This window comes from Nerophis ophidion, linkage group LG03, assembly GCF_033978795.1.
Source record: "Nerophis ophidion isolate RoL-2023_Sa linkage group LG03, RoL_Noph_v1.0, whole genome shotgun sequence".
NCBI classification, from domain to species: Eukaryota; Metazoa; Chordata; class Actinopteri; order Syngnathiformes; family Syngnathidae; genus Nerophis; species Nerophis ophidion.
The window spans coordinates 75,204,014-75,222,361 of NC_084613.1; the positions used below are offsets into that span (position 1 = coordinate 75,204,014).

An 18,348-nucleotide genomic window follows, 5' to 3' on the forward strand; every position below is an offset into this window, starting at 1 on the left:
TTTTCTTTGTTTTATTTTTTAAGTAAATATTTCTTCATTAAATAATGTATGCTGTGTAATTGATGGCGGGAAGATTCATACAATTTAAAAGAAGGTACTTTGGAATGTTGAATTATATATTTTTTTAAGTGCTGATGACTGTAAAATAATATATATTTTATAATATACACATATTTTTTTATATATTTATCTTTGTTTTATTTTTATATTTTTTCATCCACGTCCGACAACTTGTTCGAAAAGAAAGCAAACTCAGTCACTAACACTCCAGCCGGTAGGAACCGTTATCCTGCCCTTACTGTTTTCCCACGGAAGATATTGTTACCCGGACGCAAGCCGGAAACGAGACGCCTTCAGCGCGTTTTGTAAAGCAGCGCCACAACGTTGCTTCTCACCTATGCTCAAACACTTTTAAAGGTTTGTCTTGCTTATTTATTTCTATTTTTGATGCCTGCGAAGCGCTAAAACAATAATAGCGACTCGGAAAAATAGTTAGGCCGTCAGTATGTCTCAACAAAGTACACACATGTATTTCCCTTAGCCGAAGTGTGAAGTGCAATGTTTCATTTTCGATTAAATCGTATTTAATTCTGGACTAAACAAGTTGGAAAGCACGTAATAATGTCTAATATTCTCCCATCTTAAACGCACATGTTGTCTAATGTTCCTTTTGCGTGAAACCACTTTACAACTTTGTCACCATATTATAAATGCTGTTATCCATCCATCCATATTTTTACCGCTTATTCCCTTCTGGGGTCACTGGTGCCTATCTCAGCTACAATCGGGCGGAAGGCAAGGTACACCCTGGACAAGTCGCCATCTAATCACAGTCGTGCTGTTATTATAATTGTTCTTTGACATTTACTTCCATGTGGTTTATGTTGCAGACACCTGTGGACGAAGGCAATCATGGAAAAAGAAAGCCCGGCTAAAAAGGTTGCTGCGCCTTCAGTGTCCCAAATTAATGCAGAATATGTCACTCAGGTAATACAGACTAATGCTACTTAGCCAGGACTATTTAGATCTAACTAAAAACAGTTTCGCTGATTTCTTTTATTTTATTTTTTCAGTTGGCAAACAAATATTGGGCTCCTCATGCCAAAAACAAATTGCCCTTTGATCCCAAGGTGAGTTGTGTGCTGTTTCTAGCAGAAAACCTGTAAATAGGGGTGTAACGGTACACACAAATTTTGGTTCGGTATGTACCTCTGTTTAGATGTCACGGTTTGGTTCATTTTCGGTACAGTAAGAAAACAACAAAATATACATGTTTTGGATATTTATTTCCCAAATTTGTAAACAATGGCTTTATCCTTTTAACATTGGGAACACTATAATAATTCTGCCCACGTTAATCCACATTAAACTGCCTCAAGTTGTTGCTTAGATGAAATAAAATGACAAAACCTTTCTTCTACATATAACAAGTGCAACATTAATCAGTTTCAAGTCAACTCATCATGCTTAATTTATTAAAGCATTTGGGAAGCCTGGAGTTGACTTTTATTATGAAAATTTTATATTTTTATCAACATGTGATAGCAGGGATCCTGCATTTCAAAACTAGGCTGCTACATTACTAATGATTAATGTCGTGATCAAAATTATTCAACCCCCAGACAATTTTGGTGTTTTAGCAAATTGGACATTTATTCCGTATTTTGTTTATAGTCATATCAAATAAAGATGCATTAAATAGACAAATGCAACTTGAATTACAACATTATATTTTGTAACATACCAAACAGTGTAATTTCTCATAATATAAAAGGATTTAGTAAAGAATATCGACGATAAAGTTTGCAACTTTTGGTCGCTAATAAAAAATTCTTGCCTGTACCGGAAGTAGCAGACAATGTGCGCGTGACGTCACCGGTGTGAGGGCTCCTCACATCCTCACATTGTTTATAATCATAACCACCAGCAGCAAGTGCAATTCGGACCGAGAAAGCGACGACTTCCCCATTAATTTGAGCGAGGATGAAAGATTCGTGGATGAGGAAAGTTAAAGTGGAGCACTAAAAAAAAAAAGAAAAGGGGGGCCGGCATTGTGAGCGATTCAGATGTTATCAAACACATTTACTAGGATAATTCTGGAAAATCCCTTATCTGCTTATTGTGTTAATAGTGTTTTAGTAAGATTATAAAGTCATACCTGTAAGTCGGAGGGTTGCGGTGAACGCCAGTGTCTCTCAGAGAAGCCAATGGAGGAGCCAAGATCACAGCTGCCTTTTTGACAGCTACAGGAGGAGGTTGCATAATACACTCAAGTCTCCGGTAAGAGCCGACTTAATATCACAATTTGGTCAAATTCAATGGTGGGCCGTGCGTTTCTACCTACGCCTTCAGTGATGTTTCCGACTTCTTTGATTACCTCTCAAAATGCCATCATTTATATGTCACCACGTGACCATTGCTGGAGAAATACTATATGGTATACATTTACACACTACTGGACATTGTACAAAACGGGTTATTTTCTGGCACATTTAAAAATCAATAAACCCGCATCAGCAATTAAAACATATCTTATCAATAACATCCAGCTGCCGGCATTTCTACATTCAACTAACAGGGCTACTGCGCATGCTCTTCAATACTGTGGCATGCTGGCTAATGAAGTTCTTATTTTACCTAGCTCATAACATCACTATATATCTGCCTTAGGCCAGTTAGAAGGCCTTACTGACAACAACTCTTGATCTGATTAGCTATCCCAACCTGTATGTGCCCATTGACTTGAGAGTGCATAGACACCTATATTGTTGATTACGAAGGCTCTGGGCAGATTTCATACAGCATGGCAACATATGCTAGCTGAATTCTGATTGGATAAAAACTCTATAAAACAACAGCGCTCGAAGGAGCATAATGTGACATGAAGAGAATATGAATACTTTTAGACATTTTGGGAAAGTAAATAAAAAAATATACTTTTTTCTTTATTTATGATCATGATTTCTGGTTATGTTAGGCCAACAGAGAAGGCCTTGCTGGCCTTGACGGCACACCACTGGTAAAATGCAATACAAATAACTATTTTCTCTTTGTTTAGGTGATGGAGGATGTGTATGAAAAAGAGATTGTCATGTCCAAGTAGGAACACTTTTAATTGCTTTGTAAATTATCAGATATCCTTGAGTTTGTGGATTTACTTTGTCGTCTCCGTTGCAGGTTTGCTATCAGAAAAATCATGTTGCTCGAATTTAGGTGAGCTGTTTTTCTTTCATTCGTTTAAGGGATCTTCCAATCTGATACTGGCCAAACCCTATTGAATTGGATGTTGGGGAAAAATAGAGAAAAATAACCACCTCATCAGTCACGTACACACACACACACACACACACACACACACACACACACACACACACACACACACACAAACACAAAATAATCCATGACTGAGTACTTGGAAGCCGGGTGAAGAAACACTATTACAGTAGCCGTCTGCACCATTAGGTCGTCAGACCACGGCCACAATGTTGCAGTAGTTGTATAAAGCCATCCCTAATTGAATGTCCTGTATGAAAAGCAAAGCATTGTAACTTACTATACTGTACATATACATTTACTGTACAAACATTCATATACACATTCTGTTCATATACATACATACAGTACACTCATGCACATAATCACATTTCATCAAACATATATCAACATTGTTGCCCTAGGGCAGGGGTCGGGAACCTTTTTGGTTGAGACAGCCATACAAGCGAAGTATTTTAAAAAGTATTTCCGTGAGAGCCATATAATATTTTTTTTAAGACTGAATACAACTAAATGCATGCATTTTTAAGTAAGACCAATATTTTTAGAGTATAAATAAGTCTCTTATTCCTTTTAATAACATTGTTATTCTGAAGCTAACCAACAAAAAATAAACTACGTCTTACCATTAATGCGACTTCTTGAACAGGTGCGGTAGAAACCGGATGGATGGATTAAAATGCATGAGAATGTTTTAGATTTTGAACGTTATTTTTAACACTATTATTACCAGCGGAATTATTCATTTCTTACCATGTTAAGCGATGTCAGCTAAGATTTATCTGAGAGCCAGGTGCAGTCATCAAAAGAGCCACATCTGGCTCTAGAGCCATAGGTTCCCTACCCCTGGTCTAGGGTAAACTTGGTAACACATGGCATACTGACAAAGCATAACCCATTGTTACTATAACAATCTACAAGATTAATATAGGTTGCCTCTCTCTCTTCCCCTCCATCTTTCGGTATTCCTTTTTTTTCTATTTTTTTATTTTATTTATCTTTCTAGTTATCATTATGTATATGTATTGTTGCATTTGAACAACTGTATTGTTGATAATAGAGGTAAACTCTTGGTATAGTTCATGATCAATAGCGCATTTTCTATTGGTATTTGTATTGCTCCAGTTGTAGTGTAAAAATGCTCATTGTCATTTCTATATTATTATTTATTTCACTAACTGCTCCTTTGCTATCAATTTTGCGATCATATTTGTGCATATCGTATGTGCTGGTGTTGTTCTATTGTTGTTGTTGTTATTGTTGTGTTTGCTGTTGTTGATTTTGTCTCTCTGTCTGATCCCCCTCTTATCCCCACAATTCCCCCCTCTGTCTTCCTTTTTTTCTCTTTCTGTCCCCTCCTGCTCTGGCCCGGCTGCACCAAATGATAATATAAATACATTTAATAAAGTCAAATTTAAATAAGGCAACAAGAGAAGTATCCTACACTTCTCTTTCGTAAAGTAAATCCGAACAGCCGATATGGGCATCTACATAAACTACTGTGTATGATTTGCCTGAGAAGCTGGACAGGACAAAAAAAAATAAAAATGCAAACTACCGAGCTGTTTTTTTTTACCTTGCAGTCAGTACTTGGAGAACTTCCTTTGGGTCAATTACACTCCAGAGGTGTCCAGCAACGCTTTTCTCATGTCCATTTGTTGCATCGTCAATGAGAAGTTCAGAGAAAACGTCCCAGCCTGGGAGGTAGATATTGAACACTCATGTTCGTAGTATGTTTATTAACTTAGCATAAGCTTGTACAGTTACCAACACTGTTGTTTAATTGTGTTGTTCATCAGGTGTTCAAAAAGGAGCCAGAACATTTTTCATTCTTCTTCAAACGTGTGACGGAAACCTTGTTGGCGGGAGATGATGGTGGACTCTCCCTGAAGGAGCAAACTGTGCTGCTGGAGTTTCTGGATCACTGCTTCAACAGTCTTGTATGTACTATATAACACATATACTCAAAATACTACTGTATTTTCCGGACTATAGAGCGCACCGGTATACTAGCCCCACTTATAAAACATTTTTGGGGGGGATATCTTTCCATATATTGGCTGCACTGGACTATAAGCACGGATATATAGGTCGAAATTGTGTTATTTACACAGAAAGAATCTGTAAATATTTATTAGCATACCTTCATTGTTTCCAAACGGTGTCTGTAACACTGCAGTAAAACAGCTGATCATGCAAAACAGAAGTCATCGTCATGAACCCACTAGCTGTGGAAGCTCGCTCTCCAATCAGCTAAACAGATTCAATAACTTAAGAGTGACATGTTGGTGAGTTTACTGCAGAATTTGTGAAACTAAAATCATAAGATAAGAATGCTGTTGTAAGTTAATACTAACACAGACACTCAAAAACGTGTTAGCTTATTAGCTATTGCTAACAATGCCAGCGTCATTACATCACGATAGCACTTACAAATATGTATGAAAACACTTTTACAGACATGGGACGGTTTACTAAGTATAAACAGTTTTAGTTAAGCTGTAAAACTTATAAACGTTGCTTAGAGGGATGAATGAAGAATTTCAAAATATTATGTTAGACCCACTCAACGTCCATTGCTTTCGGTCTCCCCTAGAGGGAGGGGGTTGCCCACATATGCGGTCCTCTCCAAGGTTTCTCAGTAATTTACAACGACGTCCCACTGGGGTGAGTTTTTCCTTGCCCGTATGTGGGCTATGTACTGCGGATGTCGTTGTGGCTTGTGCAGCCCTCTGAGAAAATTGTGATTTAGGGCTATATAAATAAACATTGATTGATTGAATGATTGAATAATCCATATGAGTAGAAAGTCTATGGTCAGCTAAAATACTGAACGACACTCCGGTTGAAGAAAAAAAAGCACTACCAGTAAATGGAAAGACACTGCAGCACCTGCAGTGAGCGAAATCATCCAAAAGATGATGCCACAGCACAAACTATACACCTTTTAAATGTATTTGCTCCTTGTTTTTTTGAGAACTTTTTAGTATTGTCATCGGCGGGAAAAAATCCATAAATTAGACACATCGTGTCATAAGTCGCAGGGTTCAAAGTGTAGGAAAAGAGTAGCGGCTTATAGTTCTGAATTTATGGTAATATACTTCCAGGTTTTTTGCTGTTATTGTTGAGACAACTACAAACATATTCAAATCCTTGACATGCTGCATTTTTAGTGATAATCATTTTCTATTCATGGCCCATATGAATGTACATCTGCAAGGTCTACAGTGAATGCTAAAGGTAGTGCTATAATCCCTAATCTTAATTTTTATAAAGGGTAACTACTTTTTTTATGTGCCTATCTTTCACAAATATTATGTAAGACATAGCAGATGTATTTTTTTAAATACTTTCTAACTCGTAAATAAATGCGATTAAAAGTTTGATACAATGAAGCCCATGAGAGCCGCTCTATTCTGCCTATAAAGCCCTTAAAAACATCCACATCTTATATACATGATGTGAGTATATAAAACCTGTTTCCATATGAGTTGGGAAATTGTGTTAGATGTAAATATAAACGGAATACAATGATTTGCAAATCCTTTTCAACCCATATTCAGTTGAATGCACTACAAAGACAAGATATTTGATTTTCAAACTCATAAACTTTATTTTTTTTTTGCAAATGATAATTAACTTAGAATTTCATGGCAGCAACATGTGCCAAAGTAGTTGGGAAAGGGCATGTTCACCACTGTGTTACATCACCTTTTCTTTTAACAACACTCAATAAACGTTTGGGAACTGAGGAAACTAATTGTTGAAGCTTTGAAAGTGGAATTCTTTCTCATTCTTGTTTTATGTAGAGCTTCAGTCGTTCAACAGTCCGGGGTTGCTGATAAATGGGTTTTGCTTTGCATAGTACAGTTTGAACTTGCACTTAAAGATGTAGCAACCAACTGTAGTTACTGACAGTGGTTTTATGAAGTGTTCCTGACCCATGTGGTGATATCCTTTACACACCGATGTCGGTTTTTGATGCAGTACCGCCTGAGGGATCAAAGGTCCGTAATATCATCGCTTATGTGCAGTGATTTCTCCAGATACTCTGAACCTTTTGATGGTTTTACTGACCGTAGATGGTAAAATCCCTAAATTCCTTGCAATAGCTCGTTGAGAAATGTTGTTCTAAAACTGTTCGACAATTTGCTTACAAATTAGTGACCCTCACCCCATCCTTGTTTGGGAATTACTTAGCATTTCATGGAAGCTGCTTTTATACCCAATCATGGCACCCAGCTGTTCTCAATTTGCCTGCACACCTGTGGGATGTTCCAAATAAGTGTTTGATGAGCATTTCTCAACTTTATCAGTATTTAATGCCACCTTTCCCAACTTCTTTGTCTCGTGCTGCTGGCATTAAATTTTAAAGTTAATGATTATTTAAAAAAAATGTTTATCAGTTTGAACATCAAATATGTTGTCTTTGTAGCATATTCAACTGAATATGGGTTGAAAATGATTTGCAAATCATTGTATTCCGTTTATATTTACATCTAACACAATTTCCCAACTCATATGGAAACGAGGTTTATATATGTAATATAGTAACAGGCACATTTATAATAACATGTAATATTTATGTGTTTTTTGATCATTTTAAGCATATGTCAGCGCATTAATGTCAAAAACGCACCACAACGCTCAAAACATCTCTTACTGTACAAGGGCTGCAGTCATTAGGATGCCGACTGCTAAAATGTTCATATATTCCTGTATAAGCAGATTTTTTTTACGTTTATGGTCGAGTAAGAATGTTTTTTTTTTTAAAAATACATCTGTCCTGTCTTTTTTAATGATTGTGAGCGATGGGCAAAATTACAAAAAAAATTGCAGTTTTCCTTTTAGTCCTTTTAAGACAATCAGATGTTTGAAAAAAATAATGTCAGGAAATGGCATGGTAACAAAAAATAAGGGGAAGAGGAATCATGTATTAGATGTTTACAGATCCATAAACACTGCTATTGCACATTTTATAATATCTATTGCTTTGGTAATTTCTTCTGTTATTTATATTTAAGCCACCGAAGTTAAAACATTAGCTCTGTATCCATATGGGTTCTCCGAGAGTATTCTTTTTTGTTTGTGAAACTCTCTAATCTGTTATTGAACAGTTTTTCAATGATTTTAGAAAGATCTGGAAGTAAAGAAAGAGGTCTATAATTTGTAAATTGGTGTTTGTCTCCAGTCTTATAAATTGGTGCAACTTTAGCTATTTTCATTTTGTTTGGGAATTTGCCTGTTTGAAATGATAGGTTACTAATAGACATTATTGGTCCTGAGATGTCTTCAATAACCTTTTTTATCGTCTCCATATCAATTCCATTACAATCAATTGAAGACTTAGATTTGCATTTTGTCACGATTGTAACTAGTTCCTCCTTTATCACATTATTGAGGAACATTGAGTTGGGATTTCTATTTATGGTGTCATAATAGTCCTCAGTTGAAACTGGGTTTGTAATCCTTTCCTCCAATTTTGGTCCAATATTTACAAAGTAATTATTGAAGCTTTCACTACTTCCTTCATGTTGTCATTATTTTTGTTTCCGTCTGAGAAGTATTGATCCCTCTTAGTGCCATTTTTAATAACGCTATTGAGGATGCCCCATGTTTCTTAGACAAACTTTAATGATCCACAAGGGAAATTGCTCTCATGTTGTTTTTTTTCCTGTCTAGTAAGTAACTGTAATATTATTTTCTAAATGTTTATAGTATGTTAGTTAGCTTGTTTTTATAGTTCTGTACTTACTTTCTGCCTCTATAGTTCTTTGTGTTATACATTTTCTATATAATCTCTTCTTCCTATTACAAGCATTTTTAATCATTTTGTCATCCATGGTTGATTGTTCTTTCTCTGCTTTCTACTGATTTGTTAGAAAACCCTAACACAAGGCCGAATGTTTGTGCTTTTTATGCAGAACATGCTATACAAAAGTGGCAAAATGGCTGCTTTTACAGGCTTCAGATTTTTTAAATAATGGCCTCACTTCCTGGTGTTTTTGTGGGGCGTTCATTACACAAAAAGTTACAGTTAATTGTTTTGATCAATACAATAGATATACAAGACCTCGGTATATTCCACATTGGAATCCTATTATGAATAATAACACACTCATGAGAATGAAAATCACATGTCATTCATTTGTAAGAGCTTTTTAAACATTCTTTGATTTGCAATATCCTGAGAAGTCCACTGGGTGGCAGTATTACACTTGGCTACAGACCTTTGTCCAGTGCTGCATTCAAGCGCCAGCAAAGTACCGCATAGGTCTCATTTGTAATTTGCTATAGTTGCATACTCCTCAGTATTGATAGTGTCCTATAAAAGCCTATGCATATTTCAGTGCTGGAGTTTTGTTTATGCAGAGAAGTCCTGTAAAAAAAAAAATGTACATTGCATTGTGTTCTTTCTCTTTGTCCCAGGAGGTAGATTTGATCAGAGAACAGGTGCAGCAGCTCATCTCTCTGCCAATGTGGATGTGCCTCATACCAGTAAGATGCCAACATATGCATTTCATTCATGGCTACTCTGTACTCATGTAATCCTACATGGAAACATATGTTGTTGCAGTCCAGACTCCAACACGAGCTGAAGAAGGTTCCCAAGCTGCAGAAATTCTGGAATCTCATCAAGAAGAAATTTGACAAAATGGATGCTGACACAGCTGAGCAGTAAATAATATTCTCTTATGAAGCCTTGTTTTTAGTCCTGCCTCATATTACTACTTCTTTGTCCAGGGCTAAAAAAGAGCGAACCTTCCTCTCAGCTCTCATTAAAAAGTTTCACGGGGTCCTCGAGTCGGTCCCACCGTCAGGTAAACAATTAATTTTCTCATTAAGATGTTTACCTCCGTTTAACACACATGTACCCGTCTCCAAAAGTGCACAACCACCGGCCCCATAACATAGACACCGAGCCCACCCCCCCTTCTGTTTATGTAAAATTCATAGTTGACAGTGGATTACAGTCCAAGCAGGATCCACATCTCTCCAATGCAGGGGTGTCCAAACTATTTCCGCTGAGAGCTCCTCACTGAAAAATCAAAGGATGCGGGGGCCATTTTGACATTTTTCCTTTTTAAAACCATCAAAATATATATTTTTTTCCTTTAACCTTTAGGGGTCCCATCAAGTTTGATGAATGTTAAATATCCCAGGCATCTAAAATGGTCTTTGTCATAAAAGTTCTAAAAGTAAGTCATATAACAATATTCTTTTTTTAAACTTTTATCGAATGAATCTCTAAACCAGACCTGGGCAAATAGCGGCAATTGGGCAATTTAATCCAGCTGGCCGGACGTTTACCAAAATTATTTTTAGAACCTATAACATCAAAACTGTAGCTGCCAATATGATGCGCAGTGCTGTTTTTAAAGTACCGTGAGTCTTGAAATATAGAAAGTATTTCAATTGTTGCAATTTTCACTTTTGAATGATATACAAGTTCACAATAATCTACGTCAGAGCAGTTCAGACGAAGCACCAAGCACAGTGTGAGCAGGGTTTGTTTCGACAGAGTGTTTGACAGCAGCCAGCATGAAACGCGGGTGTCAGGGACAGACCCGGAAGCAGATTTTTACAACCAAGTTCTGCAGAAAAATGACACTTCATCAGATTCCATGTGTCTTATTTTACCCTTTATTTTCAGATTGTAAAATGTGTCGATCGAGGAGGTGGTGAGAAGTAAAAGAGTAGCGTTATTAACATGTTAATAGTGAGAAGTAAAAGAGTAGCGTTATTAACATGTTAATATTCAGTGTTCTATTGTACATATTTGATATTGCAAAGCCCACAGTTTTTAATTTCATCTGGGTGTCCATTCGGTAAAAAAAATAAAATCCATTCCATGTTTTGAGGTGGTCCATCACAACGTTTTTAGCAGTCAATCAGACAATGAGTCAGTAAAGTTGGCACGTTGTGTAAATGGTAAATAAAAACAGAATACGATGATTTGCAAATCCTTTTCAAGTTATATTCAACTGAATAGACTGCAAAGACAAGATATTTAATGTAAATAATTATTATCTTAGAATTTAATGGCAGCAACACATTGCAAAAACATTGGCCCAGGGGCATTTTTACCACTGTGTTACATCAACTTTTTTTTTAACAACACTCAGAAAATGTTTGGGAACTGAAGAGACCATTTTTTTAAGCTTTTCAGGTGGAATTCTTTCCCATGTGTGTTTGATGTACAACTTAAGTTTTTCAACAGTCCAGTGTCTCTGTTGTCGTATTTCACGCTTCATAACAGCACCACACATTTTCAATGGGAGACCGGTGTGGACGACAGGCAGGCAAGTCATTTACCTGCACTCTTTTACTATGAAGCTACGCTGTTGTAACACGTGGCTTGTCATTGTCCTGCTGAAATAAAAAGGACGTTGCTTGGATGGCAACATATGTTGCTCCAAAACCTTTCAGCATTATTGGTGCCTTCACAGATGTGTAAGTTACAATCCGGATGGTTCCTTTCTTCTTTGGTCCGGAGGACACAACGTCCACAGTTTCCAAAAATAATTTGAAATGTGGACTCGTAAGACCACAGAACAATTTTCCACTTTGCATTAGTCCATCTTAGATGAGCACGGGCCCAGCAAAACTGGCAGCGTTTCTGGGTGTTGTTGATAAATGGCTTTGGCTTTCCATAATAGAGGTTTATCTTACACTTACAGATGTAGCGACAAACTGTAGTTACTGACAGTGGTTTTCTACAGTGTTTCAGAGCCCTGTGGTGATATCCTTAACACACTGATGTCGGTTTTTGATGCCTTACCGCCTGAAGGATCGAAGGTATCGGGCATTCAATGTTTATTACGCTTACGTTCAGTGATTTCTCCAGATTCTCTGAACCTTTTGATGATATGACTGAACATTTCATGGAAGCTGCTTTTACACCCCATCATGGCCGCCACCTGTTACCAATTAGCCTGTTCACCTGTGGTATGTTCCAAATAAGTGTTTGATGAGCATTACTCAACTTTCTCAGTCTTGTTTGCCACTTGTGCCAGCTTTTTTGAAACATTTTGCAGGCATCAAATTCTAAATTAGATAATATTTGCAAAAAAATAAGTTTCTCAGTTCAAACGTTAAGTATCTTGTCTTTGCAGCGTATTCAATTGATTATAACTTGAAAAGGATTTGCAAATAATTGGATTATTTTTTTATTTACGATTTACACCACGTGTCAACTTCACTGGTTTAGGGTTTTGTATAAAAGTATCGAATTTGGTACTCTTCCTAGCCCTTGCACAGATTTTCCACATTGTAATTTCTTCACACACGTATTTCTTATGTCTCCTTTGTTCCCCCCATAGGACCCATTACCATGGAAAAAGTCCATTATTGTGAGAGATTCATTGAACTCATGATTGATCTGGAGGTAAGACATACAGTATAACACTAGACTATAAAGTCAGGTTTTTTTTCAATTCCAAGCAAACTTTGTTTGGATTGATTAAATACAGCAATTAAGGTAAGGAAATTTGACAGGTAGAGGACCCAGTTTACTCAAACCAACTTGTTTGTTGCCTACTTGGGCAAAACAGGAAGAACAAAGTTGGGTGTTGGACAGTTTTCAACAAAAATATTTTTATTTTGCAATACTGTATATAGAACCCTGCTATCTGCAGAGGTTACTTTTCAAGATCCTTTTTTAAAATAGCGGAAAAACGAGCATAGTGGTCGCTGTCCCAGTCCATTATTGACATCGGATATTGGTTCAGTATCAGCAAAAAACAAACAGTCCTGCAGCATGTTTACTTGTTCATAACTAGAATTAATACTTATGGCTTAATGCCTCTATTTGATGACAAAGTAGCATACAGACAATCAACGCACTGTTGACTGGAGATCTGCATTGCAAATAAAGTTCAATTTAGTTATTTTCAATCATTGAAATGAACTTTAAAAAGCTCACCTTCTTTTAGTAACTCTGATTGTTTTGAAAGGTAGAGACACCTGCTCTCCACCTCAAATGTAACTCACACATTTAATAAATTATAAAATGCATAGTACTTAAGAGAACACAGATAGGAGGACAGATGAAATCCGGCTTAGTATTTAGCCCGTTCGTCAGGCGACCGCTACAACTGTGATTCCATCTCCCTTACAAGCGGCCAGCATTGGTATGCTGCTCCATATGCAATTGAGTCAGAGAGGATGCAGGCGATTTTCCAATGCTGCCTCTCCATAATCCCCAGTGCTTGCCTGTTGTAACTCCAGTAACCACTTAACTTTTGTATATGAACTTGTGTTCACCTCACTGTGAGTTTTGTGGCCAAAGAACATTTTATGGTCCATCATCTGCATAAAGGATTCCCAGCTTAGTATGAATGAGATGTTTTTTCTGCATGAAAAAAGTATTTTCGAGAGAATAAGAACGATTAAGTAGGCTTTCTCACAAATTCTGAAAAAAATCATGTTATTGATAAAAACGCCTCGAGTACGCGGGCCCTTGTCTGCTGGACTGCGACTGAGCAGGGATTCACTGCATCTCCAACAGACAAGGGGAAAATGAAGGGCTGGCAAAGTTGGCACAGTGTTCACATGTTGAAATGTTTATGTTGTTCTATTACAGTAGGCTATTCCATTTGGGCAATTAAAGATACAGCTCTGAAACATCCATTTCAATGTAGACAAATACACTTTTTACATTTCTACTTTTTGGGGGGGATTTTAAATGTGGTATAATAATCCATCCATCCATTTTTCCCTCTTGGAGCCTATTTCAGCTGCAATCAGGCAGAAAGCAGGGTACACCAAGGACAGGTCTTTCTAAAATAATATTCATCGTAATTATTAGGGGTGCATTGTACATATCAGACAGATAATTATTAGAGGTGGAGATTCTTCTTTGGGTGACGATTTAATTCAGAATCCATTCTTGTTTCTTCACGATTCTCGTAATTGACTATTTGGGATATAAATTATGATAAAACCTTTTTAAAATGGATTACAAAAACTCCTCTTGGCTGCTGATGTACAATTTTGTCAGGTTCAAACCCTGAACTATCTATAAACAAGACACAAAGTAAGGAATCAGGCAGAGACAGAGTTCAGTTTTGCTCATGAGGAGAAACGTATGGACCTGTACACTCAGTTACAGTCTCCCACCACGCTCTAAGGTACAGCCCGCGCTCCTCTATTTTTTCAGGAGTTTCCTAGTTAACATAACTGAGGCTGCTTCTGGGGGAAAGGGACACATATAATGCAAGCAGTCCCAGTAGACACAATACGTGATTATTCAGAATGCAAATGTGCTGAGTTTGAGATTACGCCGTGGCTCTGCTTTGTCTGCGTGTTGTCGTCTTATCTTTGTTGAGGTACTTGAAGTCAGTCCTTGGCTGTTTAGCAGGCTGGAAGACAGAAGCTGCTGCTTGGAGACAACTTGCAGTGGAAGATAAGTTGTGTGCCTTTGCACGGATAGAAAAGTACAACTTGAGCACAATAGCTAATAACTACAGCAACGGCTTTTAAGCATAAGAGTTGTGTGATAACTTATACATAATTATTCAAATGAACTTACATATTTTTTCCTTTTTAAAAACTAATTTTTAAAATGTTGTTTTCAAAAATCACAGAATGTTAACCAATCTAATAAAATAAAATAGAGCAAGTCCTGTCCAACCCAATCCCAGCTTTACAATACTTAGGACAGAAATTTACAAAGACATACAAATAAAATACTACAAAAATAGAAAAACAAAAATTTATTATAGGAACCGCATCAACAGTAATAATGATGTTAAATGATTTTTAATACAGGGCAGCATGGTCGAACAGGTTTTAGTGTGTGTGCCTCAGAACAGGAAGGCCCTAGGTTTGATTCCCGGGTTTGGGGTCCTTCTGTGTGGAGTTTGCATGTTCTCCCCGTGACAGCGTGGGTTCTCTTCCAGGTACTTTGGCTTCTTCCCACCTCCAAACACATGCACCTGGGGGTAGGCTAATTGGCATCACTAAATTGACCCCAGTGTGTGAATGTGAGTGTGAATGTTGTCTGTCTATCTGTGTTGGCCCTGCGATGAGGTGGCGACTTGTCCAGAGTGTACCCCGCCTTCCACCCAAATGCACCGGAGATAGGCCCCAGCACCTTCCGTGACCCCAAAAGGGACAAGCTGTAAAAAATGGATGGATGGATTTTTAATACAAATATTGATTCTTAAAAAACAGAAAAAATATCACATTATTGATTTAGAATGGCAATAAATATAAATCACAAATTGGATGTTTTAGCCACCCTAAAAATGATGAGGCTCATATTTTGTGATTCCTGTAATTAGTCTTTTTTATGTCTAGGGGTGCGTATTAAATATCTGACAGATATTAGGAATTATGACATCATACCGATGTATCCATAAAAATAAAAAACACTCCAATGAGTCGAGATTACCTGTACAGTGCTGTAGGTGAGCAAATCAGGTGCTCTTCTTGTCTTCTTAAAGGGCCTCTTTTCCTGAGCTGAGTATACAAAACATGGCATCCATCATGTAGGAATGTTTCCGAGAAAGACATTTTGCGTGCTAATTGCACCAAATGTTCTGCAAACACTCTACAAGGAGGAAAAAAAATAACCGTGCCGCAACACATCAGGGCTAATCAGCCACATAAAACGCCAGCTTTGCCAGGGCGTGTTTTGAAAGCGTGGGATGCCTGTGCTGCTAAAGAAGCTAACGTCAAGCCAGCTGCAAAGAAATGTGTGCACAAATTGGTTAAACCAAGTTACACAAATAATAGATATAAAAAAAAAATTGGGGTTATCAGTATTGGTGTCTTGACAAGCAGGAAGTTTAAAAAAAAACGTGCATCCCTAATCATTTTCAGAGGGCATTTATTCGAACCCTCGTTCAGTTCCATTCTGTTCTGGAGGCACTGCAGAATGTAGTAGAACTGTCAAGTTTAGAAATGGTGAAATAATCATTTTGTTGCTCAGCAAGACTATGACTGTTGTCAAATTATTGCATTCTCAAACTGAAGTGCTGAAGGTAAGATGGAAGGGTGGTGATTTTGACTACCAGATATATAGAAACAATGTGCCATAGGTTCCTGCTGCGTGTGCAGATCTCCTGTTACAAGCAATGGAGCTTTATAGATTTCAGCTGACCGTCTACTGACAGGCTGGGCCTTGCTGTTCCTGGCATCGGCCGGTGGACAGCCAGCCCTGCGTCTCCTGAGACAAGCCCTGTCCTTCAAGCCCTCTCCTTTTACAGAAGCCTGAAATCTATACGTTCTTCTATAATCCGTGCCTGAAAATGAGGATAAAAAGAGGGGAAACGATGCCAGGCTGTGTTGACCAAAGATTGCTGGTTGATAAAAGAGAAAAGTTATTTCTTCTCTCTGACTTCAGGTATCACTTGCTACATCTGCAGGCCTTGAAGACAGCTTGTCAGTTCACTTGTTTGCATGGCAATATTCCATATCATATTCTATTCCTTCTCGTCTGGGCACTTCTTCTCTCCTTATAGTCTTGACGCATTCAACTCGCTTTTGTTTGGCGGGCAAGAGTCACCCTTACGCTCGAGCTGTCATTTCGTCAACAACTTGAGCTGATTTATTCACACCAAAGCAGCTCTTGCTATCTCATTTTGACAGCTTTCTTTTCCCCCTGACTCCCTCCTCCCATGTTACTGTACTGCGACCAGCAAATAAATCAAAGTACTTACGTCAGCGCCAGCATGTCAGCGCCAGTTTTCCATCAAGCAAAGAAAACAGCAGGGGTAAACTAGACATCCAGATGGGAAGTGTACTTCTGCTCTTTTCTATGATGGAGGACTCTCATATATCATAAATTATAATGTTGAATGTTGAACATACCACTGCATTGTGTCCAGGCCCTGCTTCCTACCAGACGTTGGTTCAACACGGTGCTAGATGACTCTCATTTGGTGGTCAGTTGCCATCTTTCCAGCCTCACCCAGCGGGAGAAGGAGGGCCACCTCTTCTGCCAGGTACTGTGCAGCATCATCTTTGTGCTGCAACGCATGCGCACAACATGACTTGTTCTGCCTTTTCCCCCTCACGAAGTTGCTCGACATGCTCAAGTTCTACACGGGCTTCGAGATTAACGACCAGACTGGGAACGCCCTGACACAGAAAGAGATGACAACCCTGCACTATGATAGGATCACATCCCTGCAGGTAATCGTAACAACCCTGGTAATGCGGCATATGTTCACAATGTCAGTTTTGTGAAACTATGCACCACCCCAGTTTGAAATAAAATGTATTTCCTTCACTACACCCTGTCATGATTAATCATCAGAGTGCAGTTGAATAAATTAATTTGCACTTGGAATTAATTTCTCCTGTTTACCCCCGCAGGGAAACGAATAACTTGGGTGACTGTTGGCCCCTAACTGATGATACTGAATACCACAACACTCACCACCACTAATAGCAGTAGGAGTGTAACGATTAGGGTTGTCCCGATACCAATAGTTTGGTCTTGTTACCAAAATGTATTTCGATACATTTCAAAATAAAGGGGACCACAAAAAAAAATAATTTGGGGCTTAATTTTAACAGAAACTATTATGATACATTAAAAATACATTTTCTTATAACAATCAAATAATAATTTTGGTATTAAATAACATAGTGAAAATATTGGACAACTTATCTTTTAGTAGTAAGTAAGCAAAAAGGTTGCAAAGCCTCCTAAGTTGGCTGCTGATGTATGCAGTACCATAGTGTGTAATTTCCCATTGTAATATTTTGTCAAAATTATGAGGGACAAATGGTAAAAAATTGATGTATAGATTATTGATATACTCTTTAATTTTCATTTTTACCTAATTCCCTTACATTAAAGGGAATTTAGGAAACTTCACATGCATTGTAATTAATGTATTATCTATTTATTTCACAGTCACACTGGTCCTTTTTTTTTGCTAAAAAGTTACTGAATCAATTTTAAGGTTGTTTTTTTTACGTACAAAATCAGAAGTAAAACAATAAAAAATTAATATGTACTACATATTGTTATTGCACACTAATATGTATAATCCTTTCATCGTAAATGGCACATATGGCATATGTAAAGCTGACGTGTATACTTAAATTTTAAGAGAA

At 37.6% G+C, this 18,348-nt stretch overlaps 1 protein-coding gene across 2 annotated transcripts in view; it reads left to right on the forward strand.

The window, feature by feature from the left end:
• The first annotated feature begins 283 nt into the window (after positions 1-283).
• Positions 284-18,348, forward strand: part of aqr (aquarius intron-binding spliceosomal factor) — a 108,194-nt gene continuing 90,129 nt past the window's right edge. For both annotated transcript variants that reach the window (XM_061896058.1, XM_061896059.1), the window contains exons 1-13: positions 284-417; positions 891-987; positions 1,074-1,130; positions 3,059-3,099; positions 3,178-3,213; positions 4,857-4,977; positions 5,073-5,213; positions 9,703-9,771; positions 9,851-9,951; positions 10,018-10,094; positions 12,597-12,661; positions 17,109-17,225; positions 17,302-17,415. In XM_061896058.1, coding sequence (XP_061752042.1) covers positions 913-987; positions 1,074-1,130; positions 3,059-3,099; positions 3,178-3,213; positions 4,857-4,977; positions 5,073-5,213; positions 9,703-9,771; positions 9,851-9,951; positions 10,018-10,094; positions 12,597-12,661; positions 17,109-17,225; positions 17,302-17,415 — 1,014 coding nt within the window. In that variant the 5' untranslated portion in view covers positions 284-417; positions 891-912. The remainder of the gene's footprint in view (positions 418-890; positions 988-1,073; positions 1,131-3,058; positions 3,100-3,177; positions 3,214-4,856; positions 4,978-5,072; positions 5,214-9,702; positions 9,772-9,850; positions 9,952-10,017; positions 10,095-12,596; positions 12,662-17,108; positions 17,226-17,301; positions 17,416-18,348) is intronic.